Genomic DNA, 18,365 nt, shown 5'->3' with positions numbered 1-18,365 from the left:
ATTAGATTCTCAAATTGTTATTAAACACTTTTTATAGATACATGTGGTTCATTTTTGTCCTCTTTCAGGTAAATTGTAGCTGAATACAATTATGCTAATTTGTTAGAATATCAGTTAAACTGATACTGCTGTTTGCAATTTAAAGAAGGTACTAGTTTTATAGTGACATTTCTAGTTACTGACGTTGTTATTCTACCAAGTAAGCTTAAATTTCCTTCTTACCAGAAATAATTTCAAAGTAAAACGATTATTGCAATTAACCTGTTTAAACAAAATCAGAAAAGCATACAGCTTTGCTAAGCATCCTTTCAACGTGCTTAAGAAATCTGTGCATATAAAATAGGAACATGTTTTTAGTGAAGTGGTTCCTAAATTTTCACCAGTGATTCTTCTACACAACAGCCTGGAAGTTTATATGTAGCCTTTTAGAAATCAATGTCCTTTCTAAAGGAAGATGGATTCTAAGGGAAGTGCAGCTGTGTTACAGTCATATAATTTCCAACTGGGATTCTGCTATGTGATATGACAATAAATTCCACACACTTAAAATCAAAAGCTTGTGCAACATCTTTGAGGAAACCTTGACTGTTTTCCTAGTATTCTGTGTATTATTTAAAAAAAAAATAATCCATGAAATATTTTTGGTCTAAATAGCTTCCTTCTATGTTTTTCTTTAGGATTTGGGTTTGGGGTTTTTTTGGGGGTTTTGTTGGTTGGTTGTTGGTTGTTTTTTTTTTCTAAGTTTTGTTTTTAACTTTTGAGTGTGTTCTGTGTTTTGGGTTTTTCAAATTTTGGTTCCTGATCTTTAGTAAAGGAATTTGGGATTTAAATATGAGATGTTTATATAGCTGTTCTGGTTTTCTATTAGCTTTTATACAGTATCTTAAAAAGCCCTTGATAGAAGTGTTTATTTTGGAGGATACAGAATAAATATGCTTCCACTTATATAACTTTTAATATATGATTAAAAAGTTAAATTATGGAAAAGATGTTACTTGCTTCTTTATAAATAAAGGTCTTTTGAAAGAGTGTCTAGTTTGGCCACAGCCAAAATAAAAGGCAAATTTATTGATACAAAAGCCTGTCTTCATCATATTTTGTTTAATTCTGTAGATGTGTACTAGAGTTGCACAAAGTTAGAGGTCTTGTTAAATACAAAAAAAAGGGTTCTGCTTTTTTTCCTTTAAATTGTGACAGGAATGTGCAGATGTTTTAATATATAGATTAGAATCTTTAATTATTTCCTTTTTTTTTTTTTTTGGCTATGTTTATAATCTGTCACATAAATCTCAGAGAACTGTCCCCTGCTTCGGTGGAAGTATAGTGAAACCTTCTATTGCATGTAACAGGAGCAGAGTAGAGCCATGAAATGTATTTTGGTTTGGGACTGTTTTCTTTTCCCTTTCAGGCACTGTGTTGGCAAAGCATCTAAGCCTGTTATTAAATCCCATTAAGACGAGTCTGAATTTGTTTTAAACATGTGCTTCAGTTCTTTGCTAAATTGGGACCATGATCAACCTTGAAAGTGATCAATGGCAGAAAAACACATACAATTTTTATTTTAAGTCCTAGGACAAGAGCTGAAATGTGCTTTACATGAAAACTTTTTCCTTTTTTTGGCATGGGGCAGCAAAGCACCCTGTGACAGTTGAGCAGATAACCTGCTGAAGCAGAGGGTGACACTAGAGTTTTGTCTTGCATATTTCAGAATGGAGATCTAGCCTTATCTCTGAACCAAAACACAGCTGTCAAAGACGTGTTCTTGCATTTCCTATTTATACAGGCCTTCTAGTGACATCCAGTAGGGTTTTTTTCCTACTCTCTGCAAAGAGGTTGGGCTAGGTGACTTTTAAAGGTCCCTCCTAACCCAACCCATCCTGTGATTCTGATTTTTTTTTTGTTTGGTGTTGTTTGTTTTCCCCCAAGTAGGACATGCGGGTTTGGTCTGAAGCTACATGTACTCTGTTTTTGTTCCAAGCTTCCAGTGATAAAACTGAAAGTTCCTCACATGGAATAAGGACAGACTATGCCTAACTTCTTGGCACTAACAGTGAGAGTGCAAATATCTGGCATGAGCCTGTAATCTGGCATGTGCCTATACTGTTCAATAAAATTGTTTACATTTACCTACCAGAAGATTTAGGTAAAAAACAAAGCAAACTTAGGGTTTTTGGTTGTTTTTTGGGGTTTTTTGTTTGTTTGGGATTTTTTTTTATGTTGCTATTAATGAATCAGTGTTAAAATCTTTTTCTTTGTCATTCTTGTTGCTGAACACAGCCTGATAGTATTTTTTCAGTATAATTGCTCTTTGTTTATTTAAAATGACTTGTGAAAAATTGTACTATAACTGTTGTACATAAAGGGACACTGTCAAGAGGAAGATTGTATACAGTAAATGTCCTTATCTGTATTAAGAATACTGGATATTAATAAAATCAAATAATATAAAATCATTGAGCTGCTCAAATACAAATATGCCTATTAAGGGCATCCTCAATTTTTGCAAGGATGTCTGAAAAATGTATCAAAATTCTGTGGGTTGAGCTTGTTTTTCTTGCTGTTTTTTTTCTCTCACTATTCCAGAATAAAGGAGTCAATCCATTTTTCCTTTTCCAATTTCTCAGTGACACACATCACCTTCTAAAAACACAATCTTCCAACTGCTGCAGCAGCATCTTTAATTCAAATACATAAACCCAGAACAAACTCTCTTTTGCAATGTAACATGCAAAATTATATGCAAAATACATAAACCCAGAACAAACCCTCTTTTGCAATGTAACATTGTAAGGCTTATTCTTGACAGTGTCCCTTTTTAAAAAGCACTTTTAGTACTTGGATACAGGGGAATAGTTTCCTGCAGTTCCTAGAAATTGGAATCCAGTAAAATTGCTATAGAGTTTTCCAGTGAGTTACACGGAATCATTTGTCATGTTAAAGGATTATAGAGATAAGACAACTGAAGGTTTCATAATCCTGTATACCTTATAGTCATTCTGTATCAGTTCCATACACCAGGATGGGGTTTTACTTTTTTTAGGACTGAAACTTAATAGCTTAGGGTAAATTTTTCTTCAATGTAATGTAAATCCATTGCTGCTTTGTACAACTTTTTCTACCGTGTGTTTTCTTTACTTAGATCTTGACTAAGAAATGTTGGCGTCTAATAAACTTACACTTTGTTTCTTTTGAATTATTGTGTCTTCTGTTGGAATCTCTTGGCAAAGGGTCGTGTTATTGTGCTTCCCCTTGCATCTGTGGGATGGGAATTTTGCTTGTGCAAGAGCATCTTTTGATCTAGTAGTTGGATGTAAATGTTTTTTTGGATTTTTTTACATTCCTAAAATGATGGCTTTTTTATTTCTTTTACTAAGTGCCCCACTGACCCATTTAGTGGAAAGTACAAGAAGACCAACTGCTCCAGACTGTCTCTTTTAAACTTGAGCACAGCCCAAATTACGTTTCCTAGGCAGTCAGTGATTAACATGGGACTTTGTGGAAACAAGGTTACATCAACTGAGCACCTCTTTCATCTAAAACTCGATTGAACCAGATGTTTGAAAATACAGGGTCAGGAATATTTATGGTATTTTGCAGTGTTCTCATCAAAAGTAGTTTCTGCTGTGTGTATTTCCCTCTTCAAGAAACAACCCTGAATGAGAATGTAGTTTGCAGATTCCCATGATGCAGAAAATCATCTCTGTATATTTTGGGAACACAGTTTACTAGGCTCTTTTATTCAAAGTACACATAACCTACCTTGGAAAACTCCTAATCTACTTTTTCTTAAGATACTGGACTCCACATTTACTGTCCTTTGCCATTTTGATTTGCACAGTTTGATTGAACCCACTGGCCTTTCACGTTTAATAGAGAAGGCCTGAAGAGTTAATCTCCCAAGAGTTTCATTTAAAAATCACTGTGTAGCAAAGAATAGCCTTAGTGGGAAGGATAAGGTCTGCATCAAGAGTGTGTGCTGAACAGTTACCTGTGCTTCTTACTCTGGTGCTTGTCGCTGTATGTATGTGTGCTGTTGTGTCAGGGTGGGGCAATAGGTCAGGTGAAACACAGGGCAGAGCTGAAGTACAAGGTCTGCCAAATGATCAGAATGGAGAGTTGAAAGGGCACCACAAGCTGAAGAGGACTTGGATCTTTGAAAATAAGGATGAAGGGCTCCTGGCCTGTCTCTCTGTGAAATATGCCTGCATATCAGAAGTGAGCTGTAGAAAAGGCAAAGAAAGGGTGAGGAGCTGCTGACTCATTTACAGAATTGTAAATCAAAGGTTTGGCTCCCTGTTTCTGCTTTCAGCATAAAGAACTGCTCTTTCTGCATCCTGATCGTTCAACAATGTTTCCCCTACAAGCTTGCGCTGAGGGAAGTTCAGATCCTCAGGCTTTGAAAACTGCACATCCCGAGGGCTTCACCAGGCTTAGCACCTGTATATCTGGAGATACAGTCACAGTTCTTCCACCTGCATCTGTGGTTCTTAGAAAGAAGATGATCCAAAACCAGAGGAAAACCTATAGAGAAGTAAATACTGCCTTTCTGACCACCATCCTAATATCAGTTCCATGCTCATTGGCTTCATAGACATCTCTTGCTCTTCAGGGCACAGTGCCTGGAGTCCAGTTAATGTCAGAACAGACACAGCTGTTCCTGCCCATAGTGGGAAAGGTAAAGGCCTCCTCTGCATGGCAGCCCAGGGATGAAGTCAGCAAAGCAGCTGCTATTTGCTGCTGCCTCTTCCTCACTCATCAATCCACTGAGCAGCAAAATAACCATGAGAAGAAAACTTAGCTTTATTAGCTTGCATTCAGATTGTTTGTTTCATGAGGAATTTGACTTAAGGCACATAAAGATGTATAAATGCTTTCTTAAAAATTCATAAGAAAAGAAAAGTCTGAATAACTCTGGAGGAGAATCACAGGTAGTAAAAAAGAGATTTGAAACAGTGTAGGTTTTTTTGGCAAGCATTACTACAAGGCTCAAGAGGGCAAGATCACACAGAACATGCATTTCAGAGAGATGACCGTGTAATGTACCTCTAACACCGTCTACAGGCACTAGGAGGAACCAGAAACAAGACTGCAGCATCACATCGACCTGAAGAGCAACACAAGCATCGCACCAAAGGTCAACACCTCTCTATGTGTTCGTTTCTGTTTAAAAAACACATGTGAGTGTCTTGAAATAGAGCTGTGTTTGGGGGGAATTCCCTGTTAGGTCAAAGGCATGTTACAGTACACTTCTGTTTTAAAAGCTGCCTTTTCTGCTGTTTCCTTCACTGAGAGGCATGGTTTCTGCCTAGCTGACAGCTGGGAATGGGGAAGTGAGGTGCACACGCTTGAATCCTTGTCTCTCTGTTGGAACTGCCTAGGAAGAGGCCAGTGGTTGGTGCAGTGCAGACAGCTGTCCAAGAAAGTGCAAGAGCATTAGTTGTAGCATAACTTCTGTTATGAAAATACAGTCAACACACTTGAACATAACACAAACTTACGACTGAGGAGTTAAAAGCTTTTCACCCTTTGCCATTGCCATAACACATTTCATCCTCCCTCAGGTAACTGGCAGGATTTCCATGACCATATTGTGAGTGAGCCTGTACCCACGTGTGTTAGCCTTAGCACAGTACCCATGGGATGACATGCAACACAAAAATGGGACATGCTCTTGGCTTTTCTTAGCTGTCAGGCTGACTTGGAGCATTTTCACTGTTCTAGTAGAAGCTGTGGGTCCTGAGATTTTGCAAAAGCCTTTATTTCATTTCATTTCATTTCATTTCATTTCATTTCATTTCATTTCATTTCATTTCATTTCATTTCGTTTCATTTCATTTCTATTTATTTCCCACATTACTTGAAAGCCCTTTGCTCTCAGTTGAAAACTTGAAAGATCTCTTACTACTCACAAAGTTCTTTCTTGTTTCTGATGCCAAACATCCCCAAAGCCATTCTCATGGTAACCTTAGCCAAGTGTCAGAGTGGCATATGAGTGTTTATACTTCATGGGAGGAGCACATACCCCTGAGAAGTCAGTATCTCCTGGTTGGAGCCCAAGATTCAGAAGGAGAGAGGAATCTCTCCAGTGGCTCCTTGTCAGGAGGGTTTTTTAGATCTATTTTGAGCATGGGAAGCCTTAACCAGCTACTCAAAAGAGACCCCAGTGGAGGGCTACAAAGATGATTAAGGGGCTGGAATATGAGCCCTATGAGGAGAGGATGAGTGATCTAGGGCTTTTTGAGCTGGTGAAGAGAAGACTTAGAGGGATCTAATCAGTGTTTATAAATATGTGAGGGCTGGGTGTCAAGAGGGAGGGGACAGGCTCTTCTCAGTTGCACCCTGTGATAGGACAAGGACAATGGATGTAACCTACAGAACAGGAAGTTCCACCTCAACATGAGGCAGGACTTAGTTACTCTAAGGGTCACAGAGCACTGGAACAGGTTTCCCAGAGAGGCTGTGGAGTCTCCTTCTCTGGAGACTTTCATGCCCCGCCTGGATGCATTCCCGTGTGACCTTCGCTAGATTACGGTCCTGCTCTGGCAGGGGGGTTGGTTGAACTCGATGATCTCCAGAGGTCCCTTCCAACCCCTAACATCTGTGATCCTGTGATCCATTTGGACACAATGTTAACTCTGAGCCGAAATTAACTCACCAGTAGGCAACAAACTTCATGTAGGGGGAATTAGGCATCACGTCTGGAGTGCCGTGCTTGATGAAGGCAGCTCACGATGTTGCTTAAGTGCGTGCAGCATGAGCACCGCAATCCCTCCACCCCAGCACCACCGCCTCAGGTGACGCTTGCGCCCTCTAGCGGACAGAATGTAACTGGCACCAGCAGCTGGAAACTAAGACGGGGGAAAAAAAGTTTGTCTGTCCTATTTTCAGTTCTAAAAGCTTACAGTATTTTACAGAAGTCTAGTAAATATATTTCTGAAGAGCCACAGATTAAAAAAACAAGCCAACCTTTCAAAAATATTTTTCCTTCTTCCGTTGCAGTGCCTCACACAGACAGTGAAAGAAATGGTTAGCAGTTCAAGAGCAAATGTTCACTACTAGCCTTTGTTCCTTTTGCAAAAGCATGACCACTTAGCAATAGATTTTTTTCCCTGAAAACTGGAAAGAGAGAAAAGTGTGATCCTACAGAGAAAAGCAAAATAGTTATAATATGGCATAATAAGAGGCTTATAAAATGAATGGGTGGAATACTGATGTGCTATGGTTTATACAAACACTGTGGTGTCATCATTTATCTGCTTTCTCATGTTGATTTTTGTCCCTTGGCAGGATGTATATCTAGTATGTGAATGGCTTCAAAAGAAAGTGCAAGTATCCAAGGCATACCAGCTTGGGTGCGTGGTTGCTCTGATAGAACTGAAACAGGGCTTTTCAGTTTTGCTTTATATCTGACTATATAACTTGAAATTATGATTGGTCACAATAAAACACGTTTGCCCATTTGTACTGAAACCTAGACAATTATATTTATAAGGCATAGCACTTTCTTCAAGATTTATTTTTTGAGGACCAGGCCTGTATATTCTTACAACAAAGTCATAAGAAGAATTTTCTGATCTAATTGAAAAACTCTGCTCCTGGCACTAGTCCTTCATAAGCACTTAGAAGATGTAGGCATTTGGGCAAACAAGAACTAAATTACCTAAATAAATTGAAGTTTTTCCTACTATGAGGTCATGGTAGATATATTACTACTTCTTCAATGAGATTGGTGCTTGGGTGGATCAGATATCTCCTGGTTTTGCAAAAGAACCAAAACAGAAGCAATTAGTCAAAGTGAAGCTCTAATGGTGCCATAATCTCAGAGCTTTTTTTTTTTTTTTGTAGGAAGCAAGACTCTTTCATTAAGAAGAGGATGTTCTCTGCAAGACAAAAGTGGGGGGAGTTATTTCAGATCAAGTGCCAGCCAAGTGCTAGCCTGAACCCTCCTATGCTAGCTCCTAGTTATGAGAGCTTGCTTAGTGTCACCTCCTTGGTGATCATTGTCCAAGGAGGCTTCTCTGGGCATCTCACTTAGCTCTTGTTCCAGCTGTTTGCAGTCATAGCACTCTCTTTCTGACAGCTGTTGCATCGCAGGAGAATGGATTCCTGGTATGTTAGGTCACATGAGACATGATAGGTCACCTATGCTGATTATCACCTAGGAAGGTTACAGAAAACAGGCTAGACAGTACACGTAAGGACAGAACCAAATGCAGGAGCTGATCTGTGTTTAGCATCGTGTCTCACCTTTACTCACAACTCCTGCACAAACTAGCCACAGTCAGCAGGTGAAAGGATATGGCTATTACCTGCCTCTGGCACAGCAGAGTGGAAGGGAGGCTAAAATGCTACATGTGAAAAGGGAAATAGTCCCCTCTTCCATGAGGAGCAGCATGCCAAAGGGGCACTTTCAGCTATGAAGATAAACAGGTATGCTTATGCCAGCAGAGCTCTCAGCGAATACAGTGTGGTGGTATCACCTTAGGCTGACTGTTACACTAATACAGTCTCATAATGAAGACACAGTTATAGCCACCTTACACTAAAGATGGCATTGCACAGTCCTGGGATGCTGGAAGAAGCTCTGCTGACCAAAGTGCAGTTTTGCCAAACCAAGTGTCTCTTACACTACTACACTGTCCAGACAAAGCACTTGCTTCAGGTGTCATGTTAGACTGCATATGTGGCTTCTTATGAACTTTTTCTTTCAAGCATGTGAAAAATACTCCAAACTGGATATGTCTGTGCATTGAAATTGCATCAGTGATTATTTAATTTCTTTTGTTTTGGTGATCATTGTTCTGCTCACAGCTTTGAAACTTAAATCAATTAAATAACTATGATCTCATCCTGCTCTCTTTGCTTATATCTATAACATAGGACTCGGAGTAGTCTCAGATCTAACACTTTCTCAGTGCTAGATCTCAGTCCAGATCCTGCTGTGTCCCACCCTGGCATACACATTTGCCTGTGCCAAGTTCAAGCCACCATTCCACCCACCTGCAACAAATCTGGAAAGCTCAAACAAGTTCAAGGTCCTAACATTCTGTCCACATTCTGACCATGAGATGAAAAAGAGCATCTCTGAACTGATGTATGACGTAACTGACAGCACCAGTTAACAGGTGAGATCTTTCTTTGTGGTCCACATGCCTGAGATAGCCCTACCAGCAAAACATTCCAGCATAGACTAAGTCAGAGTAAGCTACAGGTCTGTGGTTTTCTTCTTGCCTTTCCAACACAGGGTGAAATGGTTATCAAAATTCTTACTTCAGAGGACCAGAACAAGTGAGGTAACCATGATGAATGATGCACTTAGTACTCTTTTATTTCAGAACCCTTGTAAAATCAACTCTCTGTCAGGCTCACTCACTTTACACTTTTAAAACTTGCTTTGCAGACATCATTGACTGTTAGACACTTGCTGATGAGAATTAAAACTGGGATTTGAGAAATCCTGAAGCTGCGTCATAGAAACACAGCACATAGCAGAGTCTAGGAGCAAGTCAGAATCACAGTTCCCAGCTTCAAAGTACACACATTTATGAAGACTAATTACTTTACTAATCACATCCCCAGAGCTATGCTTTGATGGGTGAGATCCTGAATGTTTAGAGAGGGCTATTCCAAGGTCACAAGTGCATGAAAAAGGAAAACAATTAAATAATAGCTAGCACATTTTTTTGCTATACTTTAGCAGTAAAAATGTGAATTCTGATAGTAAGATGATTCTGCAAGGGAAAACTGTTCTTAATATCTCAATGTATTTCTTGTGGTTTCATGTTCACTGATGACTCTTAAAATTCCTGCCAGTTAAGGCACATGTCTACATGACATATGTGGGGAACTGAAACATGGGACAGGCTAAGAGAAAGCTCATGTGCCACAGTGCAGTGCTGTATTAGAAGTCCCTGAGCTACCTGCAGATAAGCCAAAGATGTTGGTCTGGATCTTAAAATCATCCTGGCTAATCAATCTGGCCTCACAGTAGGGTAAATTAACCTACATACAGAGCTGTGCTAACATAGCAGTATAGCTCTGGTTGTGCATCTTTGGGAATTGCAGCAGCTTGCTCCTTGGTATCATGTAGGTGTACTCTAAATCACCTGCCCGGAGTCAGGCAGGCAGAAGGCAACTGGTCAGTCAGTGGACTGTGGGATTTCCCTGTGTCTGTCAAACACATTGACCTCTGAGTGGCCCATTTGTTTAAGTGCATACAGTAAATTTACTACAGCAGATAAAGCCATGGTCTGGCCCTGTCAAATCTGCAGCTTGTGGGTGCAAATGTGGACAAGGTATCTGCAACACAAAATGATCATTTGCCTCTCAGGCAGCAGCTCCTTCCTCCTCCCAAAAGTCTAGCCCCTAAACTCAAAAATACTGTGTTACATGTTGACATAGCAGCCCCAGGGACCAAGGTGAAAATCTGGAGCAAAGAAGATATACTCTTGGTGGAAGAGGATCATATCAGGGAATGCTTAAACAAAGTGGACATATATAAGCCCATGGGCCCTGATGGGACGTACCCACAAATGCTGAAGAAGCCTGCAGAAGTCATTGCAAGACAAGTCTTGATCATCTTTGACTGATTATGGTGACTGGGAGAAGCAAACAAGGAATGGAGAAAAGTGAACATTATTTCTAACTTCAAGAAAAGCAGGATGAAAAATGTGGATACATACAGATCAGTCAGCCCCACTATAGCCCCTGGAGCAGCTAATGCTGGATGCCATTTCCAGACATGAAGAACAGGAAAGTCGTGAGGAGTAGTCAGCATGGATTCACCACAGGGAAGTCATGCAGTGTCAAGTGGTGGACATTGTCTATCTAGAGTTTTGACACTGTCTTCCATATGACCCTTACAGAGAAGGTGAAGTGTGGGCTGGATGAACAGTGAAGTGGATTGAAAACTCGTTGAGTGGCTGGACCCAAGAGTGGTGATCAATGGCACAAAGTCTAGTTGGAGAACAGTAACTACTGGTTCACCTAAGGGGTCAATACTGGGTTAAGTCCTGTTCAACAACAGGGAGAGTGTTGCCAGCAGGCTGAGGGAAGCAATCCCTCCTCTCAGCAATGCTGAGGCCACACCTGGAGCATTGTGTGTCCACTGGATAGAGTCCAGTGAAAGGTTACTGAGATGATTAAGGAGCTGTTGCATCTCTTGTATTAGGGAAGCTGAGAGGACTGGAGAGGCAAAGCCTAGAGAAGGCTCAAGGCAGATCTTATCAGTGTATATAAATATCTGAAGGGAGGATGCAAAGAAGCTGGAGGCAGGCTCTTTTCAGAGGTGCCCAAGTGACAGAACAAAATGCATGAGCACAGACTGCACCACAGGAGGTTCCTTCTGAACATAAGATAAGGAAAGGCACTTTTTCACTGTGAGGGTGACCAAGCACTAGAAAAGATTGAACAGAGAAGTTGTGGAGTCTTTGGAGATACTGAAAAACTGTCTGTCTGGACATCTATCTGGACATAGTCGCAGGCAACCAGCTCTGACTGGCCCTGCTTGATTAGACAGGTTGGACAAGATGACCTCCAGAGGTCCTGTCCAACCTCACCCATTCCACAATTCTGTAGTGGAATAGTTTTCTTATTACCCCTGTATCTAGCTGTTAACATGCTTGAAAATATCCAGTAAAGAAGCACTTGTCTCCTGGTCTGTGTGCCCTCCTTGGCACCTGCCAGCTGCACAGCTCACTTAGGAGGCACACCAGAGGCAGGCACCATGGGACCTCCAGTAATTCCCCTCCGTGATCCATGGCACGCACTCCAATGGTCTGTAATTAGGAAAGGAAAAGATGTTTCTGCCCTTCAAGGCTACAGTGGCAATAGCCTAAACCCCAGTGGAGCAAGAACTTACAATGACATTTCACTACCAACCTCAGTGACTTAACCACTGCTTGTTTTAACATCTGGATTGGGCAAGATACCCAAATTAGGTTGTCTGGGAGCTGGCACAGGTAAAGAAAGTCACTACAACAGAAACAGAGCGGACAAAGAAAAGCAGAAGAAAAACGAGGCCACAAATAATAATAAGTGATAAGGTAGCACTCTGAAAAACAAACAGGAACTTAACAGAAAATGAATGTGCCATAAATAATTATTACACTTTTATTTACTATCAAAAGACAGCTTCCTCCTCTTTTATCGCAAACCTGCTACTGATAACAACAGCCACTCAGCAGGGTTTGCAGAAAGCACTCAGCTCCGAGTTTATGCTCCAGGGTGCAGATCACAATGACACGCAGAACTGGGTTTTTTCCCTCCTTCTGATGGGTTTGACATCCTCAGCAGAAGAGATCCTGAGACACCAGTTAGAAAAGGGAAGCTTGTGTTTGCCCTTTGATAGGAAGCAGAAGGAAAAGTAAAATGTTTGTGGTCTCCTGAGCTGTTCCCGCAGTGCTGTGAAGGAGTGAGCAGCAAGGCTGGTCACAGCCCCGCAGGTGTTACCCTGTTGCGGGAAGAGATGCCCTCATGAAATGCTGACTTGCAACTGAGGGGCAGCATGGCGATGTCATCTGCTGGGCTTTGCAGTGTTGACACACGGGCAGCGCCTGTGCCTCAGCTTCTTGCACACAGATTATCTAATCTTTTCTGTTTTCGGGAAAACATCGGGAGTGTTCTGTAACCCGCTCCCACTGCTCACAAGCAGCGTTAGTACGTTTACCTATATTGCGTGCAAAGAAGGCGAAGAGCTGCTCACAGGATTTTTCACTTGCAGTTCGTGCGCACGCAACATCGCTGAACACCACTGCCGTGCGAGGAAGCCTTTTGTTACGTGAAAACTAACAAAAATTACTAGTTTGACACCGGTGTCTTTCCTGGACCTCCGAACGCGTTTGCTGCCCTGCTGCCCTTCTGGCGGAGCTCTCGCTTTTCGCCCAGTCGTGACAGCGGGCTCTTGTCCCGTTCTGGCCGCAGCACCGCCTTGATGCACCGGATGGTTTCTCCGAGCAGCGCCGGCTCAGGGAGCACACGAACCAGCCTGGCCGCAGCCTTCCCTCCAGGCACGCACCACAAACCTTATTCCCTCCTGGGGCAGCAGCAGCCGTCCCGCCTCTGCTGGCGCCTCCCGGGGCACCCGGCGCCCCCATCACCTGCAGCGCTGCTAGACTGGGGGTGCCGCCGACCGAACGCCCCCCGCCGGCAGCGTGCCAATCCCCCCTGCCACCGCCCACGCCGGCAGCGCAGGGCTGGGACCAGAGCTGGGGCGGTGGTTGCGGGCCGGGGCCAGCCTCCCCTCGCCGCCCCGCCGGCAGGGGCGGGCCTGGCGGTGTCTGCGCCGTGGGCGGGTGGTGCGGCGCGTCCCCGGGCAGCCGGCCGGACGCTGTGCCGCCGCTCCCGGCTCGGGCCCTGCGCGGGCTGTGCCTGCGGCTGCCTGGCCCCGGCTACAGCCGCCCTGTGCGCCTCGGTGGGGGCCGGTAGCGCGGCTCCCATTATGGTCAGCCATGGCGTGGCTGGCGGGCGGGCTGGCGGAGTTGCGCTGGTGGGCACTGGTCGCCCTATTCGTGGCGGCGCTGGCTACCCTGGCTGTCTACCTAGTGCAATATGCGCTGCTGGCCCTGCGGCGGAGTCGGCCGCCGCCTCGGCCACTGCCGCCGGCGCTGCAGCGGGACGACCTACTAGAGGAGGGTGATACGGTGCTGGCGTGGGCGCTGTCGCTGGGCAGCTGGCGACGACAGTGGCGACGGGCCTGGGTGGCGGCGCTCAACGCCGAAGCGGCGACGAGGACGGTGAGTGCTGGAGACGCAGGTGAGGGGCGGCGGGCGGACGGCAGGGGAAAAAGTGGGCGTCCCGCCGCAGCGTCCGGCCGGAATGCTCCCGCGGGGCACGGCCCGGGGCTCCCCAGGCTTTGGGCGTCCCACTGGGCCATGCTTGAGCGGGCGAGGGCGGCGAGTGCTTCTGTGCCGGCGGGGGCTCTGCCCGCCCGGGCCGAGATGCCTCTGTAGGGGACACGGGAACTTGGCTCCAAAGGTATATCAGAGCGCCGTCAGCACCGTGCTAACAGCGCCTTCCGATGTGTTACTGCCCCTCCTTGCCCATATCTTGTGTGTGTGTATTCTGTATTGTGTGTATATATGTGCGTCTCTGTGTGTGTGCTGTGTGCGTGTGTGTATGCGATGGTGTATGTGTCGGGTGCGTGTCTGTGTATTCCATACCTACGCGTGTGTGTTGGTATGTGTATCCATATGTATGTATCCATATGTATGTGCGTTTGGTGGCTGCTTTGTAGGAATGTGCAGGAAGGAGCTGGCCGGAGGCACGGGGTGCGTGCACGCGTGGGAGGAGGGAAGGATGGGGAGGAAAGCCGTGGCCTCTGCGGTCCCTGGCAGGGGCTTGTGCTGCCGATAACATTGTTCGGGGTCGGGGAGAAGGAAACAATGGAAACTTCCTGGCCTGGGTGCCGGCACAAGGCCTGTGGTTGGTCCTTTGGCAAATAAGTCCCAGAGCTGGGCTTCCTTCATGGCATCTCAGTGCATGCTGAACCCGTGTGTATGTCAGTTTGGCACAGGGCTGGCATCTTCCAGTCAGCCGTGGGATACTGGGCTTCTCAGGCTTTGGTCAGCTGGTTTACAGCCTGAGTCAAGTAAGGTGTACAAAATGTGGTATCCTATCCCATCCTTCTTGTAAAGGGCACAGTTTGGCGTCTTGCTTGTTGCTTCGTAATGGTATGCCTAGATCTAGGAGGTGAGGAGGTTAGGTGAGGGTGTGGCAGCCTGGTTCCCTATCCTTGCCATGTCAGTGTAAAATACGCAGGTTAAACTATGTAGGAATTGGCATGTACCCAGGTCTCCAAATTTGTGCACAGCTCTCTCCCTAGGTCTAGGAAGTTCCTTTCCTGGTAGCCTCAGCATGCTTTCTTCTTATGTCAGGGGAGCAAGCTGGGGGGAGAAGGAAGAGAGTGTGTGTGAAAGATAAGGAAAGCAGTTTAACTCTTTACAGGCATCGCTGCAAGTTAGAGCAGTAGGAAGAAAACACTTTGCACTTTTGTATTGCGAAGTGTGGTTAAGAAAAGCATGGGTTGTGCTAAGAAACTAAGGTTTGTCTTGTGCTCATGGAGGAAAAGTCCAGCCAGCTTGGGCACAGGTGCTAGGAACTGAAAGAACTGAAACAAGCAGCAGCTTCCCCCTCTAACCAGAGACCAAAGCCACTTTGATGGGCACACACACAGACACCCTCTCTGGGTGAGCAGCTGGAGCCGTCTCTTGCGGTGAGTTCACTGCCTGGCACTGCAGCGTGGCATTGCTCCTGCTGTCAGGCTCTCAAAACAATGTCAGCAGTGCACAGTTAATGAAATTCCATCATGCAAAACAACCTCGAGTGACAAGGGAAGTGGTGCTGACTGCTTAGTGTGGGTAGCAGGTGGAGAGTGAGTGCTAATGCCTCTCAAAGTATGACCTCACTGCCAAAGCAGGTATATATGCTCTCTTTTCCTTCCTGTCTATGTGAATATTGAGTAGCTGTCATCACTGCCTGCTGTCACACATGAGGAAAGATTAGGGAGGAGAAGGCTTTTCCCACCTCTGCAAGATGGTACTTGGGTTTTCTTAGTTTCGCCATAGCCTAGTGCTAGCCTGTATTATTAGACCCAATTAAAAAATTGCTTTTAAAACTACACTGATTAGTCCTTACTCAAGAAGAGCAGTTTGACAGAACTCTGTTGCTGGGCTTTGCTTTGCTCTGTGTTGTGCATCTTGATATTCTGCTATAGAGAATGAGTTATGATTAGGTCTGTAGTTATGTCCTAAGTATAGGTTTTCGAGCTATGCCCTGTATTATGTAGTGAGGTGGCATGCAATTAATACATACAAGCTTTGCTGTACATTTGCAGTTCTGTCTCTGGTTCTTCCAGGAACTTCACTGACTGCGTTTTTATCACTCATTTTCAAACAATGGGTTCATCAGCTAATGATGCTTCTTTTTTCCTATAGGATTCAGAGTTGCTTACGTTTGAGGAAGATGACCCACCGGAATCACTTGAACTAGCAGTTAAACAAGTTGTTAGCATTGTAAAGTCAGCTCAAGAGAAGGTAAACTTTGGTTTGGCTTGGTTTGGTTTTGGTGTACTTTGGGGCAGGAAATGTTAACTTTTCTTATTAGCATTAAATGGGAGTTTTATTTGTCATTACTTCTGTACCTTAAACCTTATTTATGACCTTTCTAATAAGAACATGTGTAAACTCTATATTGATTGACTTCTTTTCAAGTCCTGAGCAGAATGTGCTTCAGGGCTATGCTGAGTTTATAGATATGCCTTCAATGAACTCACACAGCAGCCCTCTTATCATTCCCCTGCAATTGGTATGGTGGTTCTCCAACCTATTGCTGAAATGAGACTACTTCATGAAGAAGGAGAGGGACAGAAAGGTAGCTTTGTCTGCCTCTGGCTGTTTGTGTACCTGTTTACAGGTTTGCTTCATCAGTTGGAGCCACGTAAGGATCAGTGGAGTAGGTGCAAAGTCCTGAGGGTAAAGTCTTGACTGCTGAATCCTGTATTCAGTGAGTGGTGAATGCTCTCTTTCTTCTTCTCCTACCCTGCATACTGGGAAGAGGTTTAGTGCATGTAAGAGTAATATAAAGCAGAATGTGGCTTTTAGGGTAAAAATGCATTAAAAGGAAAAAAAAAAGGTATGTGTGCTTGTTAACAATGATAGCTTCTGGATTTTCATCCTTGTGACTGTAAGTACTAGTCACATCTGAACTGGTGCTCGGCTTCAAGCACCTGCATCAAATTAGGCTAATGCTTTTCTTCTGGTTTTACTTCGTCATTGTGATTTGCTTGTCTGATTTAGATGTTAAACAGCTCTACTACGATTCCCTTGGAAACTACGAACGTTCCTTTGCCTGATACACAGCTTACAGGTGCACCCTGATTGAAGGCAGCTGGGGACTGCCAACATGTAAAGTTGGCTGTGTGCTTGTTCTTGCCTTTTTTGTTTTCCTTTTTTTATTTATTCCTCACCCCTACCTCCACGGTGGTCCCTGCCACAGCAGTGGGGCTAGACTTACTGGAGTTGATAGGGCTGTAGAGTTGGCACTAGTGTTACTCTATGCTGCTGGAAGACACCACAATAGGGGATTGTAGGGAGAGGGAACTGCTAGGTCTGAAAGCCTTGTGCTGTATGTGTGAAGCCAGCAACTAAGGGAGGTCTGCTGTAAATAAAAGCTAGCAACTAACTGCACCAAAAAAATGTATCTTTCAGTTCAGTGTCTAAAATGTTGCTGGAAGACACAGCTGCAAATGTTTTTGCATGGGAGATGGCCTGGAGGTTTAGATCTGCTGTCTGCCCTCGGACAGTGCCAAAGTTCATCAGGGGTGCATGAGGCTAGCTCTGTGCTCAGAATACCGTGCCTGTGGCTGCACCACAATGAAAAGACTGTTTCAAGGCTAAAGCCCATTTTCATTTTGCCTGTGTACTAGTGCTAAGGCACAATGCTGCAGTCCACAATTTCCCTGAAGTCACATTGTACCATCGGATAGGGCTGGGTGATAGGTTGGACTGGGTGATCTTGGAGGTCTCTTCCAATGTGGTTGATTCTATGATCTCTGCTGCAGTCTTTAGTTAACAGAATCACAGAATCATTCAGATAGGGAAAAACCCTTGGGATCATCAAGTCCAACCATTAACCTTACTCTACAAAGTTCACCCCTAAACCATATCCTCAAGCACCACATATAAATGACCTTCAAACGCATCTAGGGATGGTGACTGAACCACCTCCCTGGACAGCCCATTCCCATGCCTGACCACTCTTGCTGTGAAAAATTTTTTCCTAACGTTCAAGTCTAAACCTGTCCTGTTGCAATTTAAGGCCATTTTATCTTGTTCTAGCACTAATTACCTGAGAGAAGAGACCAGCATCAGTCGCTCTACAACGTCCCTTCAGGTAGTTGTAGAGAATAATGAGGTCTTCCTTAGCCTCCTCTTCTTCAAACTGAACAGCCTTCTGTCACTATTCATAAGATTTATTCCCCAGACCCTTCACCAGCTTTGCTGCCCTGCCCTGTACTCACTCCAGCACCTCCACATAGCTCTCTTGTATTGAGGTGCCTGAAACTCGACACAGTATTCAAGGTGTGGCCTTATTTAACTGTAGATTTTGGCTGCCATATCAGCGAGGTAAGTTAACACCCATGGTGCCTCCTGGGTACCTTAACTCTCCATGGTTAAGCTTGGGCAGCAGAAGGTAGCAAGTGCTGGTTCTGCCACGGTCTAAGCCCAGGGAACTTCTCACAGCTGTACTCTTGCTCTCTTCTACCTTGTGACCTTGTATTCTGGCACCCTCCCCTCTACAGTCTCTGGGTTCCTTTTCAAAGCACATGGAGGAAATTGAGGTTATCAGAAGTAGTCAGTATGGATTCA

At 44.2% G+C, this 18,365-nt stretch overlaps 1 protein-coding gene across 3 annotated transcripts in view; it reads left to right on the top strand.

Annotated features, from left to right (window-relative positions):
* The first annotated feature begins 13,307 nt into the window (after positions 1-13,307).
* The window catches only part of C2CD2 (C2 calcium dependent domain containing 2), a 45,674-nt gene continuing 40,616 nt past the window's right edge, over positions 13,308-18,365 (top strand). For 2 of the 3 annotated variants that reach the window (XM_064152568.1, XM_064152570.1), the window contains exons 1-2: positions 13,308-13,733; positions 15,933-16,031. In XM_064152568.1, coding sequence (XP_064008638.1) covers positions 13,449-13,733; positions 15,933-16,031 — 384 coding nt within the window. In that variant the 5' untranslated portion in view covers positions 13,308-13,448. Of the gene's footprint in view, positions 13,734-13,800; positions 13,975-15,932; positions 16,032-18,365 lie in introns of those variants that run through there. The other variant, XM_064152569.1, reaches the window with a different exon arrangement.

The sequence above is a fragment of the Pogoniulus pusillus genome, chromosome 12 (assembly GCF_015220805.1).
Source record: "Pogoniulus pusillus isolate bPogPus1 chromosome 12, bPogPus1.pri, whole genome shotgun sequence".
NCBI lineage: Eukaryota > Metazoa > Chordata > Aves > Piciformes > Lybiidae > Pogoniulus > Pogoniulus pusillus.
Note: the sequence above shows the minus strand (reverse complement) of the source record. Positions and strands in the feature narration are given on the sequence as shown.